Raw genomic sequence first — 15,954 nt, forward strand, 5'->3', positions numbered from 1 at the left:
TCATGTTCTGAGCAAGGAATTAAAACATTAGCTTTCTTACATGGCACATATTGCACTTTTACTTCTCCAACACTTTGCTTTTGCATTATTTAAACCAAATTGAACATGTTCCATTATTTATTTGAGGCTAAATAGATTTTATTGATGTATTATATTAAGTTAAAATAAGTGTTCATTCAGTATTGTTGTAACATAGGAGGGCCAAGCACAGGAAGCAGCTCTTTCAGTAGTTTAGTTGGAAAAGGGTCCAGTATGCAGCTTGAAGGTTTAGAGGCCATGATTATTTTCATCATTGTGTCAAGAGATATAGTACTAAAACACTTGAGTGTCTCCCTTGATCCTGGGTCCTGGCAGAGTTCAGGACAACTGAGCTTTGGAGGAATACCCAGGTTTAAAGAGGAGTCCGTAATTTGCTTTCTAATGATCATGATCTTTTCCTCAAAGAAGTTCATAAATGTATTACTGCTGAAGTGAAAGCCATCCTCTCTTGGGGGAATGCTGCTTTTTAGTTAGCTTTGCGACAGTATCAAAAATACATTTTGGATTGTTCTTATTTTCCTCAATTAAGTTGGAAAAATAGGATGATCGAGCAGCAGGGAGGGCTCTTCGATACTGCGCGGTACTGTCTTTCCAAGCTAGTTTGGGTGGGGCCATTTCCGTTCCAATTTTCTGGAAGCTTGCTTCAGAGCTCGGGAATTATCTGTATACCAGGGAGCTAGTTTCTTATGACAAATGTTTTTAGTTTTTAGGGGTGCTACTGCATCTAGGGTATTGTGCAAGGTTAAATTGAGTTCCTCAGTTAGGTGGTTAACTGATTTTTGTCCTCTGACATTCTTGGGTAGGCAGAGGGCGTCTGGAAGGGCATCAAGGAATCTTTTGGTTGTCTGAGAATTTATAGCACGACTTTTGATGCTCCTTGGTTGGGGTCTGAGCAGATTATTTGTTGCGATTGCAAACATAATAAAATGGTGTTCCGATAGTCCAGGATTATGAGGAAAAACATTAAGATCCACAACATTTATTCCATGGGACAAAACTAGGTCCAGAGTATGACTGTGGCAGTGAGTAGGTCCGGAGACATGTTGGACAAAACCCACTGAGTCGATGATGGCTCCGAAAGCCTTTTGGAGGGTCTGTGGACCTTTCCATGTGAAGTCACCAAAAATGTGAATATTATCTGCTATGACTACAAGGTCCGATAGGAATTCAGAGAACTCAGTGAGGAACGCTGTATATGGCCTAGGTCTGTAAACAGTAGCTATAAAAAGTTATTGAGTAGGCTGCATAGATTTCATGACTAAAAGCTCAAAAGATGAATTTTTTTTTTTTTTTTTTGTAAATTGAAATTTGCTATCGTAAATGTTACATGCTGACCAGACTGGACACGTTGCGTGCGCGAGAGTCGCAAAATAAATGTAGAAATCCATGTTATTTAATTATTGCACCCACACTGCTCGCACCACGATGCCCAGGGCTAAAATAGAAGTCCTTTCTATTTCTGATGCAGATCGCGCTGCAAGTCCTGCCTCTTCCATCTCCTCATTGGTTTATAGAAGCAGGTACCCACGTGCCATCTCCTCATTGGTTATACCCACGTGGGTGATTGAAAGACTAACTGTTTTGCCAATAGTTGTGGTAATATTATGAAAGTTTAGATGCAATCACCATATGAAAAAGCCTGGGAGGAGGAGAGATGACTAGAAATGATTCGGTTGGCCGTTTTATGTGTGGATTAATTGTCGGAGTAGAGGACCTTGTGCAGATCAGGTAAAATAACTCAACGTTTATATGCCTGGACAAATTAGCTAGCAACAGCAAGCTAGCTAAATAGGACAAATTAGCTAGCAAGTGCAAGATAACTAGCTAAATTGCCATACATGTTTAATGCTTTTCGACCTGTCCCCAAATGAATGTCATTGGTTCAGAGTTTGTTTTGATATTTTAACCTGCGTCTCGTGATCGCGTTTGGTGTAGGGGGACAAAATAAATGTATGCACAATGGCTCACGCTCGCAGCCGGTTTGGGTTCAGTGTTAGCGACACCTCCGCCTTTGCGGGAGATATGGTCACTAGTGTAACCAGGAGGTGAGGCCTCATTTAACACAGTACATTCATCAGGCTTAAGCCATGTTTCAGTCAGGCCAATCACATCAATATTATGATCAGTGATTAGTTCATTGACTATAACTGCCTTGGAAGTGAGGGATCTAACATTAAGTAGCCCTATTTTGAGATGTGAGGTATCACAATCTCTTTCAATAATGGCAGGAATGGAGGAGGTCTTTATTCTAGTGAGATTGCTAAGGCGAACACCGCCATGTTAGTTTTTCCCGCCCTAGGTCGAGGCACAGACACGGTCTTGTGAGGATTCTGTGTTATGCACTATAGCCCGTTACCATATATGTGATTGAATATTATCTGCTGTTGGCTTGTGTGGATGTATGTGTCATGCAACATAGCTGACTTGAGACATTGTTAACAGTTTCAGGGCCATGGGCCTTTCTCGTGATGGAAAAATACAGAATAACATAAAAACGGACACATAAAGAACGTAGTGTCGGGAACAAACAGGCTTTTGTTAGATAACAGGAGCCAGGTGCGTGATAACTGTATCGAGCATGGGTGCATAGATATTCTACACAACTACTGACCGCTGAAGCGCCTAGGGGGCTGGGACCAGCTCGGGCGCCAACAATCAACAATAGGCTGAGTGAGCTTAAACCACGCCCAGTCTCTACTCTGACAGGCCGGCTCGGAAGCAGGAACTACTTCTGTCAGAGTATATTATAATATCTTTGTCAGGAACAAGTCAGTTCTCTGTTTGCCCTGCGAGGTGTGACAGAGAGCCCATATATACGAAAATTGCATTTACCACTTATTGCTTAGCTAATAAAAAAATACATAGCATACAATGCGATGACTCATTGTCATATTTATCCTGATACCAGATTCGATTGACGCAGCCCTAACAGTCTCAATGGGGATAGCTGAGCTGACTACACTGACCGTGGTAGTGGCAGATTCCACTAAGCTGGCAGGCTGGCTAACAGCCTGCTGCCTGGCCTACATTCTTATTTCCTTGTGGAGCTAGAGGAGTTAGAGCCCTGTCTATGTTCTAGATAAGATGAGAGCACCCCTCCAGCTAGGATGGAGTCCGTCACTCCTCAACAGGCCAGGCTTGGTCCTGTTTGTGGGTGAGTCCCAGAAAGAGGGCCAATTATCTACAAATGCTATCTTTTGGGAGGGGCAGAAAACAGTTTAACCAGCGATTGAGTTGTGAGACTCTGCTGTAGAGTTCATCACTTCCACTAACTGGGAGCAAGCCAGAGACAATTGCTCGATGCCGATACATCTTTCTAGCTGATTTGCACGCTGAAGCTATGTTACGCTTGGTGACCTCTGACGGTTTCATCCGAACATCGTTGGTGCCGACGTGGATAACAATATCCCTATACTCGCCAGTTTTAGCTTTAGCCAGCACCATCTTCAGATTAGCCTTAACGTCGGTAGCCCTGCCCCCTGGTAAACAGTGTATGATCGCTGGATGATTCGTTTTAAGTCTAATACTGCGGGTAATGGAGTCGCCAATGACTGGGGTTTTCAATTTGTTAGAGCTAATGGCGGGAGGCTTCGGCGTCTCAGACCCCGTAACGGGAGGTTTAGAGACCAGAGAAGGCTCGACCTCTGACTCTGTTTGCTGTTTAATGGGGAGAACCGTTGAAAGTTTGTCGGCTGAATGAGCGACACCGGTTGAGCATTCCTATAGCATTTCCATCCAGAAGCCATGAGAAAGTTGTCTGGCTGCGGTGACCATGCGAGGGGATTTATACTACCATCTGTACAGACGCGGTTTCATCCTTTCCTACACTGAAATTACATTTGCCTAACGATTGCGTCTGAAGCTGGGCTTGCAGCACAGCTATCCTCACCGTAATGCGATAGTTCTCCTGTATATTATGAGTACAGCGACCAATTAGAAGGCATCATGTTAATGTTACTACTTAGCTTCTGCTGTTGGAGGTCCTAACGAACCATGTCCAGATAAAGCGTCCAGAGTGAAAAAGTTGAATGAAAAAAAAGTTGAGTGGAGGAAAAACAAAAAATATAAAACTGTAATTAAAAAGTAAAAACCGTAAAGTTAGTAAGGTAAGCAACAAAACGCACAGCAGCACGTAAACAAGTCTGCAAGTTGTGACCGGAAATGAGACGTTCAAGTTGGTTTGATAGGTTTAACACTAAAATGGGATATTTAATTTAACATTCTAGAACACAACTGATCAAGGGGCGCTGAACGTAATCACTGCCAGTAGTCCAACCAGCCGCAAGATGGAGGTATTATTCCTAAAGGTTTTAGCTAAACTTTTATTTGAGTCGACCACTGACCAATGTTCGGTGGAAGATTAAAACATTTTTCAAAATTCATTTTCAATCTAACTACTAACAGGGTTGCAATTGTATTTAGCCTTGGATCAGACAAGCCAATGAAAGTGACCAGATTGAAAAGTATAATAATGTCGTTGATTGGCTGAGTAGGCTGGCGTAATTAAGCTACAGTTTGCACCAATGACCTGCATGTCACGCGGTAGGCTATTCAACAGCGTGTGTAGGTAGCATGATTACACGCTCCATCCTTTTGCAGCCATTAAATGGCAGTGAGCAGCTGTATACTTCGACAGAGCCAGGTGGGTTTTTGTCTGGGCAAAGGCAATTTAAAAGACTGGGGTGGAAGGGTTTGCTTCGTTTGAGTTCTTCTTGAAAGGCTCTTCAGCTCAGAGCTTTTGAAAACTAATTTGTAGTGGTTGTTTTAGGGTTGTGTGTGAGGGCCCTATTATTTAAAACCTAAACCATAATGTTATGCATATAGGCTATATTATAATGCATATCTGATGCTCATCAAAATGAAAACATCTGGTCTTTGCACTACCCCCCTAAAAAACAATTATTAACACTGTGCAGACAATATTTGTTATATATTATTCCAGCAGATGGCGCTATACTACTGTGTATATTACTCTTGAGCAGTAGGTGTGTCCAAATCCTGTGCATTTTCTCCTTGCCCTCGTTCGCCAATGACGTATTTCCTGAGGGGCTATGTGATGTGGACCCCTCAGCTGTTTTGAGAGGGTTCATACAATCATGTTTTATTTTGTAACCATTAACAATGTAGAATGGTAGTTGTAAGACTATATTCGATGAATTAGTATATCGAAGAAGACAGGGGATCATGCATAATGTAAACGGGAATTGGTAAGCCTACAGAATAAACCCTCCTAAGGCATTGGAAAGTTTCCTGATAATTGAGGCGCTCATGGGGTGTATTGTACTGGTGTACCTTCGTTCCTAGAAGAGGCCAGACTAGTTGCTTAGTGCGAGGAGTGTGCTTTGCCTGTCATCGGCATTGCCTTGTCCCTATCAACGGAGACACTCGGGCTGTAACTGTCTGTGTCCGCCAAAAGGGCATTACGAGCCTGGCTGTAACGTTAGCTGAAACATGACGCCGTCGACGTTGATCCCGGTTGTTGTTGTTCTGTGAGAGTGGGTTTGTGTGAAATTATATTCCGATCACCGTCCGAATCGGAAAGATCAGAGAAACAGAAGGCTGGGGATTAAACACGGGAAAAATTGTGTGAAGGAGCGCGTGCTCTGAGCGCCGCAGAATCGCAGTAGGCTACATTGTATCAAGTAGTTGTAGCTGATAACGCGATACAGTGTTGCTTTACTGAAATACCAGCGGGAGACGATTCAGGAACTTCTTGTATTCGAAGTTTATCGCCCAGCTGTATGCAGTTGTCAAGGACATTTGTGGTAAGTTGTCTTTTTTTATAGCAATAATAAGCCATTTCTGCTATGAACCACAATTGTTGTCATAAAATATAATGAGACTTGAATGGTTTAATGACACGTGGGATAACTTTTTGAGACACGAGCAGAAGTTTTATTTTATAGCCTAAGTGGGCATGTTGACTCATTGGTATAACTGCCAAAAGAGGAGATATTCACTGTTTTGCGACCAACATTAAGAAAGACGTCTTGAAAGACTTTTTGATTTGAATTGTAGCTTGGCTCCTTATGATTTGAAGAAGGATCTATTCGGCGGAGTAAACGCTATTACTGTAGCTTTGCTACTGTATATGATTAATAATTTTTTCATGGTAATTTAATACTTGTGGCAGGGAATATTCATTATCTGCAAGCAACATACAATGGAGTGTTAGAGGAGCTCAAGACAAGAAGACCGTATATTGTAGTATGCTGTAAATGTAAAACCTTAGGACCTGGATATTTTTTTGTGGATTGTGATACAAATGTATTGTATTCATCACGTATTCAAGTGATTATCACCTTTAAGTGCCCCTGTCATGTCTCCGTGTTAGAGTGTGTGTCAAAGCACAGCAGTCCTCTCCCGGAGTTCCAATTCGCCTATGGGGAAAATGCAAATTCTACAAATAACCACTGGGCTCTGTGAAAGTTTGTTCCTGTTTGAGATTTCTTGACTTTCTAGCCATTCTTCATCTCCTGAGCCAGTGGCCATGTTTTGATTGCTAGTAGGGAGACCTGACACCTCTGGCAGGGGAAATGCTGAAGTATTCTAACCTTGGGCACTGCTCTGTGGTTTGCCAATGTTATCTCCTGTCAAGGGCAATAGCAGCATCACCACCCCCATCTGCAATTTGACTTACACTTTGTAGAATGTAATGTGTTTTCCATTTGGCCTTTGGTGACCCTTTTTAGATAATTTCAAGCAGAGTTATGAAATGTATGACTACTTGCTGATTTGGATTCACATTTGTCTGTTAACACTTGTGCAGCTTTATAATATTTGCTGCCAAACCTTGACGTATGGTATCATTTACTCTGCTAACACTTATGAGCACTGGCAGCAAAATGGCTGGTTTCCCACTTTTTCCTGCGAGCAGTAAAGTAGTTGAGCTTTTGTTATTCCACGGTGTATGGTTTTTATACTGACATTAAACTCCGGCTGAACGGTTGAGTGCCCAGATGAGGTCACTAGGGGCGGGTGTACTTTGAGCCATGCATGTCTGTGAAAGTTAAAGGGTGGCTTGGGGAAGGTGCACACCTCTGTCTGTGTGTGCTGCCTCCGCATCAGATCGGACTGCATCAGAATCACAACAACAACATTAGTCTGAAGCTCAAAGGTGAGCTGCATATTTTACAGCTTTTTCCCCCTTGAAAGTGTTAGTAATGTCATTTTGGAATGTCAGGTTCTTGTTTCTTGAGCTGTCAATCAGTGCATATTCCTGCTATTGTAACAGTGCGGTTCAGTTAAAATTGCCTTGTATTTGGTGGCTTTGGCCATGTGTTCTGTCAGAATAATACATCTGTTCTGAAAGCTGAAGTTGTTCCACCCGAGTTTGCATACGGGTACTTTTTGTTGAGTTTTGTAATTGTTTAGTGATGAAAAGATTCATCACCCCCTCTAAAATATAATGATGTTGCCGGCCAGTTCGACAACAAAACAAGGCATTGCATAAAGTGGAAATGTTGCTGCTTGTTAGGTGGGTATGTTTTGTCGGGTCTATTGTAACAGCTGTAACAGAACACACTGCCTGGAGCACTGGACAGGGATTTGACCGCCACTCTGCCAATGGATTTCACATACCATAGTATTTCAACTAGGTCTTTGAAAGGTTCTCATTGAATGAAAACCTGGAATGCATCAAATGTTAATTCAGATAATTATTTTGTCTTGTTTGTAGCCTCTGTAATGTTTTGGTCGCTTTTGAGCTCAATAAACAAGTTGTTTTGCCAGAAGCTGAGCAGGTTTTAAGACAATGCTTAATCTGGACCTCTACATTAGAAGTTGACCGATTTTATGATTTTTCAACACCGATACCAATTATTGGAGGACCAAAAAAAGCCAATACCGATTAATCGGCTGATTTTAAAAAAATAAATAAAAAAAACCCACATGGTTTAAAATATATATATATGTATATGTATATGTATATGTATATGTATATGTATATGTATATATATATATATATATATATATATATATATATATGTATATGTGTATATATATATATATATATATATGTGTGTATATATATGTGTATATGTATTTGTAATAGTGACAATTACAACAATACTGAATGAACACTTATTTTAACTTAATATAATACATAAATAAAATCAATTTAGTCTCAAATAAATAATGGAACATGTTCAATTTGGTTTAAATAATGCAAAAACACAGTGTTGGAGAAGAAAGTAAAAGTGCAATATGTGCCATGTAAGAAAGCTAACGTTTAAGTTCCTTGCTCAGAACATGAGAACATATGGTGGTTCCTTTTAACATGAGTCTTCAATATTCACAGGTAAGTTTTAGGTTGTAGTTATTAGAGGAATTATAGGACTATTTCTCTCTATACCATTTGTATTTCATATACCTTTGACTGTTAGATATTCTTATAGGCACTATAGTATTGCCAGCCCAATCTCGGGAGTTGATAGGCTTGAAGTCATAAACAGTGCTGTGCATCGGGAATAGCTGCTGGCAAACACAGGAAAGTGCTGTTTGAATGACTGCTTTCAAGCCTGCTGCTGCCTACCACCGCTCAGTCAGACTGCTCTATCAAATATAAGATCATAGACTTAATTATAATATAATAAACACACAGAAATACAAGCCTTGGTTTCCGGATTTGACCATATTAATGACCTATCATTTTGGAAACAACACACTTATTCTTTCAGTGAAATACGTGACTGTTCCGTATTTTGTCGAACCGGTGGCAACCCTAAGTCTAAATATTCCTGTTTCATTGCACAACCACAAACTTGAAATCGGCCCTAATTAATCGTCCATGCCTATTAATCGTTTGACTTCTACTCTGCATTGTGTCTTTAGCATTGCATATAATTCTGTAAGTGGATCATAAATCTTTGGGCACAAAGAAGTTTTGGTGTGCCCGAATAAATGTTTATTTTATGTAATGTTATTTGTGATGGAATTAGGATACTATAGTACAAATTTAAACATTTAGTTATGAGTCAGGAGGGATTTTTTGTCATCCCTATACATTTCTGAAAGGCGCAGTCAGAAGTAGTTTTATAGCTAGATCAGTATTGAAGCGATTTTAACTGTGCCATGCTACTTTGTACCTCTGCCTGCTATTTTTATCTTTAATGGGTTGAATCCTCCAGGATTGTTCACTCAGCTTCTCATTTAGCATATTCATGCCATGCAATACTATCTCTGCTTTGTTTCTGCATTTCAAGACAGTCTTTTTTCCAGCCGATCTGTAATTTGCATTTATTGGGTTTCAATTGCCAAAAGTGCTTCAAAGGGGAGCCGAGCCTTGCATGTTTTTTCATATTTTCTTCTTTCAAATTTCCTGTGTGGAACTTGAGCCTCCAAGGTTCCTCAGCCAGAGCCCAATCCCAGCTGAGGTCTCATAACTGACTGACTGCCAATGGCTAACACTCATCCTCATAGGGGAGATTTCAGCTGGTCGTCCCATCACTCTCTCTCTTGGACTCGCTCTGTGACTCATCATCATCCAATTTCCTTTTGAAAGATCGAGCTAGAAACGAAATGTTATGTTCGATAAAGTCTTCTTGGAAGGTTGAGGAACAGGTAGGGCCAGTGTTCTTTGTAGCTTTTTGGGCAGTTAATGGAAGGACGGAAGTCTCAAAGCAGCCTCAACCACATTCTCTGAAGTCAGCAGGCTACATTTCTTAATTGGTTTTACTCTGAACACCTCTCATACTAGTGGTTAGGGATCTCTATGGGGTTGGAGAGTTTTTTTTTTTTTTTTTCTTCTTCCCATGATTCCTGTTCACAATGCTCTTTACTTGGAAAAATTTCTGACATCTCATGAGTGAAAACCTAGACTAGTCTAACCTAGACTAGTCATTGCTGGGCGAAAGTCTCTATCTTGGCTTACAGAAGGAGAGGGGAAGTAGAGTTGTACATGTGTGATCATAAGCTTTGCATTATACATGGTAAGAGACATCCACTTCTCCACCACCTCCAGTGCTGAGAAAAGCCAAGAAGCAAAGTTAGGAGAGAAATAATTCTGGATTTGTTACTAGTTTGTCAGGGGAACAGGCTGTTAAAGTCTGCCACACACAAACCGTCTGCATTTGCAATCAACATTTTCATGCTATAGAAATTGGTATGGACTCTGTTTCCTTCAACTAATGATTATTGTTTTCTTTCAAAGTGCCTTTTGTAATTCCAAATACAATACGTATTTAATTGTCATAGCTTCACTGAAAGGGAGAAGTAAGGACCTTGGACTCCTTTACCTCAAAAGTAATTACAGTCTGTTGTTAATCTGGTATTGTTCCCCTGTAAATGTTGATATCTTCACATCACTCCGCTCTCCTTTTGTAATTCTGTTGCAATGTAACAAGTGAGCAAACCTTGGCAGGATTGATGTCTCTCTGACAATACATACTGCTTCAGCTCACTATTCCAGCACTCTGAATAGAAGTTGTAAGAGTTGTTGTTCTCATTGTGCTGAGCTCTGCTACATGTTTCTAACTCTCTCTCTCTTCTTTGGTGATCCCGGTGCAGTGACTGTCCTGTGCGGTCTCTCTCCACCCCTGTTTGTCCCCCCGGCCTATCATAAAGACGCTGAGCTCAGGGACTGCGGTGCTGTAGGACCCCATGGCTCTGGGCCTTCCATCCTCCTCCATGGGCCCCTGGTCCCGGCTTGCTGAGCAGCTGCTGTTGGGGCTCCTGCTGGTGTCTGGGCTGGGCATGGCCCTTGGTCAGAGGGTTTACACCAACACATGGGCCGTCCACATCGCTGGAGGACCACACGAGGCTGACCTCATTGCCAGTAAACACGGCTTCGTCAACCATGGCAATGTGAGTTGTTGGGGATTCTTCACCCTCTTTTGTTTGTCTCTGTGTGTTTTGTCTAAGTGAATAATTAGGGAACATCTACTGCAGAAAGTGCTGCTCTAGACCGCTTTTCCCACGTTGCCTTTTAGTGCCAAAATACCTGACCTTAAATTGGCTTAAATATTTATTAGACTTGGAAGCTGCCAGCCTCTGAGACACTCGGAACCAATTTAATTATATCACTTTACTATAGCAGAAAAAATACATCTTTAAAAAAATATTATATCGGAGTAATATTGACAGTTTGATATTTATTTCCCATATAACTTGTAAATAGCAGTGCTTCTTCTGGAGATTTAGGATACATATTAGTTTACCATAGGCAGTGGTCCTTATAGAAACCCCTTGATGACTGAGTTTTAGTTAATCCATTCCAGAGAAATTACTCACCCAAAAGACTAGTTACCTGAACGACTGCAGCATTGCCTTTCTGGGTAAGATGCCTCTTCTGTTACTCTCTTACTGAGAGTGGCTGACCACAACCTCCATACGAATCAAATCACATTCTATTGGTCACATACGTGTTTAGCAGATGTTATTGTGGGTGTAGTGAAATGCTTGAATCATACACCTGTGTGTGTCTGGAAATTTCTGCATTGTCCTGAAAGCATCACTCTGCTTTTCACACAGCTTTGATCTCATTGCTTAAGGGGAGGAGGCCTTCAAAGTCCCCCCCCCCCCCCCCCCCATATGCTCAGCCTGCTGTTTTGTTTGTGGTAAATGAGTTTATCAGAAAAATGGCCTCCCTCATCTCTCTGACATGTTAGCATTCTCAACACTAACAGTCTTCCATGCTTTTCAGTTTCTGTTCAATTAAACATCCCACAAACATTTTTCTGTGGTGGTCTTCCTTTGTCGCAGATGAGAGGCAAGTCATGGTACATTTCATGTGGCATTAACAGAACTTACTCCCCGTCTTCTCCTCAATGTGTTGTGTTGTGGCATTGTTTGCATAGCTGAGCTGTGTTTGACAGGAACAGATGATCCTATAGGAGTTTCCTGACTGGAACGCCCAATCAGAGCGTGGGTGAGATGGGACTTTGAACTATGAATTGCACAATGCGGCTGAGGGAAGACTAACAGGCAGTGACAGGAATGGGACTCCGATCCAATGAGCAACACAAGGGTTGGGTTTAGGTTTTCACTTTTCCTTTCCTTCCTTCCGTTTTGAGGACAATCTATGAATAATTAAGCTCTCCTTGGGATAGTTTGTTGTTGGTGCACCAGTGGGGGGGGGGGGGGGTGCAAGAAATGAAACATTTCCTGTTTGTAAGTGGGCCATTATATTCTCTGGTTGTAAGTGGGCCAATTATATTCTCTGGTTGTAAGTGGGCCAATTATATTATCTGGTTGTAAGTGGGCCAATTATATTCTCTGGTTGTAAGTGGGCCAATTATATTCTCTGGTTGTAAGTGGGCCAATTATATTCTCTGGTTGTAAGTGGGCCAATTATATTCTCTGGTTGTAAGTGGGCCAATTATATTCTCTGGTTGTAAGTGGGCCAATTATATTCTCTGGTTGTAAGTGGGCCAATTATATTCTCTGGTTGTAAGTGGGCCAATTATATTCTCTGGTTGCTCCATCAGAAGACTTCAATGTGGGCATGATGAATAGAATGACTTTGTTTTTTTGCCTCTGTCTTTTTGCATCCATTTCACATTTAACTTTTATAGCTTCCTTCCTGGTTCGCCTGTATCCTGCTAGGCAACTAAATCTCACGTCTTCCAGTTAGAGATCATTCAATGATTCATCTGGTCATGGAAAATATCAGTGTAAGATAATAATTATTCCGGTGACATAAGGTGATACCGTTTAGTTTTTTTTATTTTTATCATTCTGACATGTCTATGTAATAGTTTCCATACAGATTTTTGGTATGCTGCCTACTTTGGAAATGTAGTGGCTGTTTGTCAATTTCCTTTAAAATGCCCCTTTGCCTAAAGGTCTGTTTTATACTAATGCCATGGGCAATAATGTTGATTTATCAAATAATGATCTGAACCACATAGTAAACATCAGCTTAGTCCTTTTTAGAGCTCAGACCGACTCAATAAAGGTTGCAAATGGGGGGTGGGGGGAGGAATCTATCAATGGTTTCTGAAAACTCACCAGAGAGAGATGAAATAAGATTGCTTAATCCCTTTGGGGAAAATATGTTGGGAAAATAACTGGATTGTGAAATCACTAGCTAGTGAGCAAACACAAAATGGTTGCAAGAAAATATTATATTTTTTTTAGTTTTCTTTATATAATATGTTTACATTGCATCCATGAACAGATTATATTTTGGGCTATGGGAAGGTCAGACAATAAACCTTCCCTCACACTGACTCCTATTTTGTATTTAGTGGGTGTATAATGTCAGTAATTGGTAGTGGTGTGGGCTTGTTGGCTGACGTGTGGGTTACTGATTGGTTCTAATGGAAAGGGGGACCCAGTAATTCTTCCTTCTGAGGGAATTGAAGGAGAGTTTAATCAGCCTGCCCTGCCAGTGTGACCGGTGACCGGCCCTAACGTGGTAGTTTGAGTTTATTTTATTTTTACAGGGACAGTGCACATTAATCAACATTTCAGTAAAAGTGCCAGTTTTAGCCAGCTGGCTAATTTTCAACCGCAGTCCCTGAGCTTAGCTTAGTTTACCTCTGTAGCAGTCGGTCAACCATGGACAGTAGTGGATATTTGGGGGGCGAGGTAAGGGATTGTTGCTCCTTCTTCCACATCAACTGACCCCTCTTTCCCCTGTGTGATATGACAGTAATTGAAGAGCTTGGTCGTTTACGAAGCCAGGCTTCCTGCACTGGGGCAGGCTTGGACTGTGGGTCTCTCTGTTGACAGATGTTAGGCTTCTCCATTTTAAAGACTATACCCCACCACTCTTCACAGGGCATCCATTTTTGATTAGGGCACCCAGATCAGCCACCTCACTGTATTCCGACAGCATTTCTTACCGATCAACAGGAATGTTGCAAACTAATCAGTAATCTCACTGTGAAATGTCCAATGGGCTTGTTTTTACTGTGATTACTGGTAAGCCATTAACTATGTGTTGGCCATAAGGGAGTAAGGAATCCAGACATGACCATTAGAGATACTTACTCAGACTGTGTCCAGGAAACTGCGAGCTGTGTGTGGGCGTCTGTCTGTATGACTGCTGAGTAGATGTGTCCCATCACCATAAAGGGATCTGAACATGTTGGAGACTTAAAAAGCTGTTTTGAGCCAAAATGGTGAAAAGTTTTGGGCCTCCGTTCGGCTGACCAAAGCCAAGTTTAGCCAAGCCTCATTGGTCAGATCAGTAACTCTACTCAGCTAATGTTCTTTACTCTGACCTTTTTGCTCTGCAAAACAACACTATTTTCTCTACATGGTTATACCTGGCCCAGCCCCAGACCTACAGCGGGGAGGGACATGCTGTAATCACAACACTTCAGCTTTTATAAGCTCTTGTCCTCCACTTTAGAGTTGTCTGGAAATGGAGTCTGAAATGTCGTTATGTTTTTCTCTCCGCAGCAGTGTGGTATTGGAGTCTTCTCAGACTCCAATACCACACAGATTGCTCTTCCATTGCCCTCGGGACTCTTCTTGAGTAATAAGGCAGCCAACTTCCTCAATACAAGCGTGGCACTTCTGTGGTGTTTGTCTAATGGTATATATTTGGCCTTCATGTTTACTCAATTGCAGTGGGCTCAGTTAGAGGACAAAGTTGACCCTGTCATGCTGTTAGCTTTCACACTGCTAGTGAGTACTCAGTCACTGTGTGTGTGATATTATAACGCTACCACCTCCAACGTGGCTACAGGAAAACCACAGTGTTTTGACATCTGCATAGGCTGTTGTAAACACATTATCTTGACACCCAGATCAGCCACCTCACTAGTAGTTTCTACATGCCTCATCCTCTGTCTCTTATCAGCTTGGTGACGCACTGCGTGACCTTAACTCCCTCAGACCCAAATCATAAACCTTTCGGGAGGAAAAGCCCTTTCACAGGGTGACGTGGCATGAAACCTGCAAACGTAGAAATTCCCAGCCAATGTGTCCCCAGAAGATTGAACATCGCACCTAGAGCAGCACTGACTACAGCAGTGTTTGTTTTGTGGACAAGGCAAGGCCACAAACGGCATCAGGCAAGGTTGATCACTTGATGGGCTGTTAATGCAATGTGTGCAGACCCCCCCCCCCCCCGCCCCCCCACTCATTAAAATAGACCATTAGGCAAAGGAGAGGGGCCAACTGGGCACTAAGAGTGAGAGGGAGCGAGGAGCTCTGTACGGCCTGCTTGGCTGAATGAAGTGGGAGATGATTGGAGTATGGTAATGAAGGGAGCAGCGTTTTACATTTACGAGGGGGTGCTGGGGTGTAGAGCAGCGAGTCTGAACTCGCCATAGGTGGTTGTGTGTGTGTGTGTGGTAAAGGTCATGCTGGGGGTGTTCCGTCCGTCTGTATTTTGAAGGCCTTTCGGACTCATCTCATTACCATGTGGATCAGTTCATCTGCTTTATCTAGCTTTATCTAGCTGTATAGAAGGCCATAGCTTGAGCCCACAGCTGCATGGACTGGGGCCTTACAGAACCATGACTACACCTTACTACATGGAACAGTCACATATGTTCAACCAACAGTACATCATTTATGTGCCGTATCTGGAAGGAGATAAAACGATCATGCAGAAATGCAATAATACCAATGCAGAGAGATTCTCTATTGAAATAGTTGTACTTAATGATCTGCCTGATGCAGTGAGGCATCCATCGCCAGTCATTGTGCAAAAGCAATTGTAGTAGATCTCTAATCAAAGCAGTGATTCTGCCTTCCCTGGACTGATGAAGGAAATGAGGGTTGCGTGAGCAGGACCTGGTGAGGAATGGCATGCCCCAGCTGTGGTGTGGGGCTGGTGTGTGCAGGTGTTGTATTGAAGTGAAGGGAGGGCAGGGGGATCACAGGCTGCAGCTGAGGGGTTTTATGACCCCCCTGATTGTCCCTGTAGAGTTCCCCTCCACCCCTGGGACTCAGCAGCTCTGGCCCCTGGCTGTTTTTTTTACAGCAATGAGCCACTGATCTCTCTGTTAAAAACGC

General features: G+C 42.1%; 1 protein-coding gene across 4 annotated transcripts in view; it reads left to right on the top strand.

Annotated features, from left to right (window-relative positions):
• Positions 1–5,034: 5,034 nt before the first annotated feature.
• LOC110506586 (furin-1) overlaps positions 5,035–15,954 on the top strand; it is a 101,059-nt gene continuing 90,139 nt past the window's right edge. Inside the window, exons 1-2 of one of the 4 annotated variants that reach the window (XM_021586313.3) lie at positions 5,035–5,804; positions 10,546–10,842. In XM_021586313.3, the coding sequence (XP_021441988.1) occupies positions 10,639–10,842 (204 nt within the window). In that variant the 5' untranslated portion in view covers positions 5,035–5,804; positions 10,546–10,638. Of the gene's footprint in view, positions 7,157–10,545; positions 10,843–15,954 lie in introns of all 4 variants that reach the window. The other 3 variants (XM_036964202.2, XM_036964200.2, XM_021586312.3) reach the window with 3 other exon arrangements.

The sequence above is a fragment of the Oncorhynchus mykiss genome, chromosome 26, assembly GCF_057628025.1.
Source record: "Oncorhynchus mykiss isolate SJ-2025 chromosome 26, ASM5762802v1, whole genome shotgun sequence".
In the NCBI taxonomy this organism is placed as follows: Eukaryota; Metazoa; Chordata; class Actinopteri; order Salmoniformes; family Salmonidae; genus Oncorhynchus; species Oncorhynchus mykiss.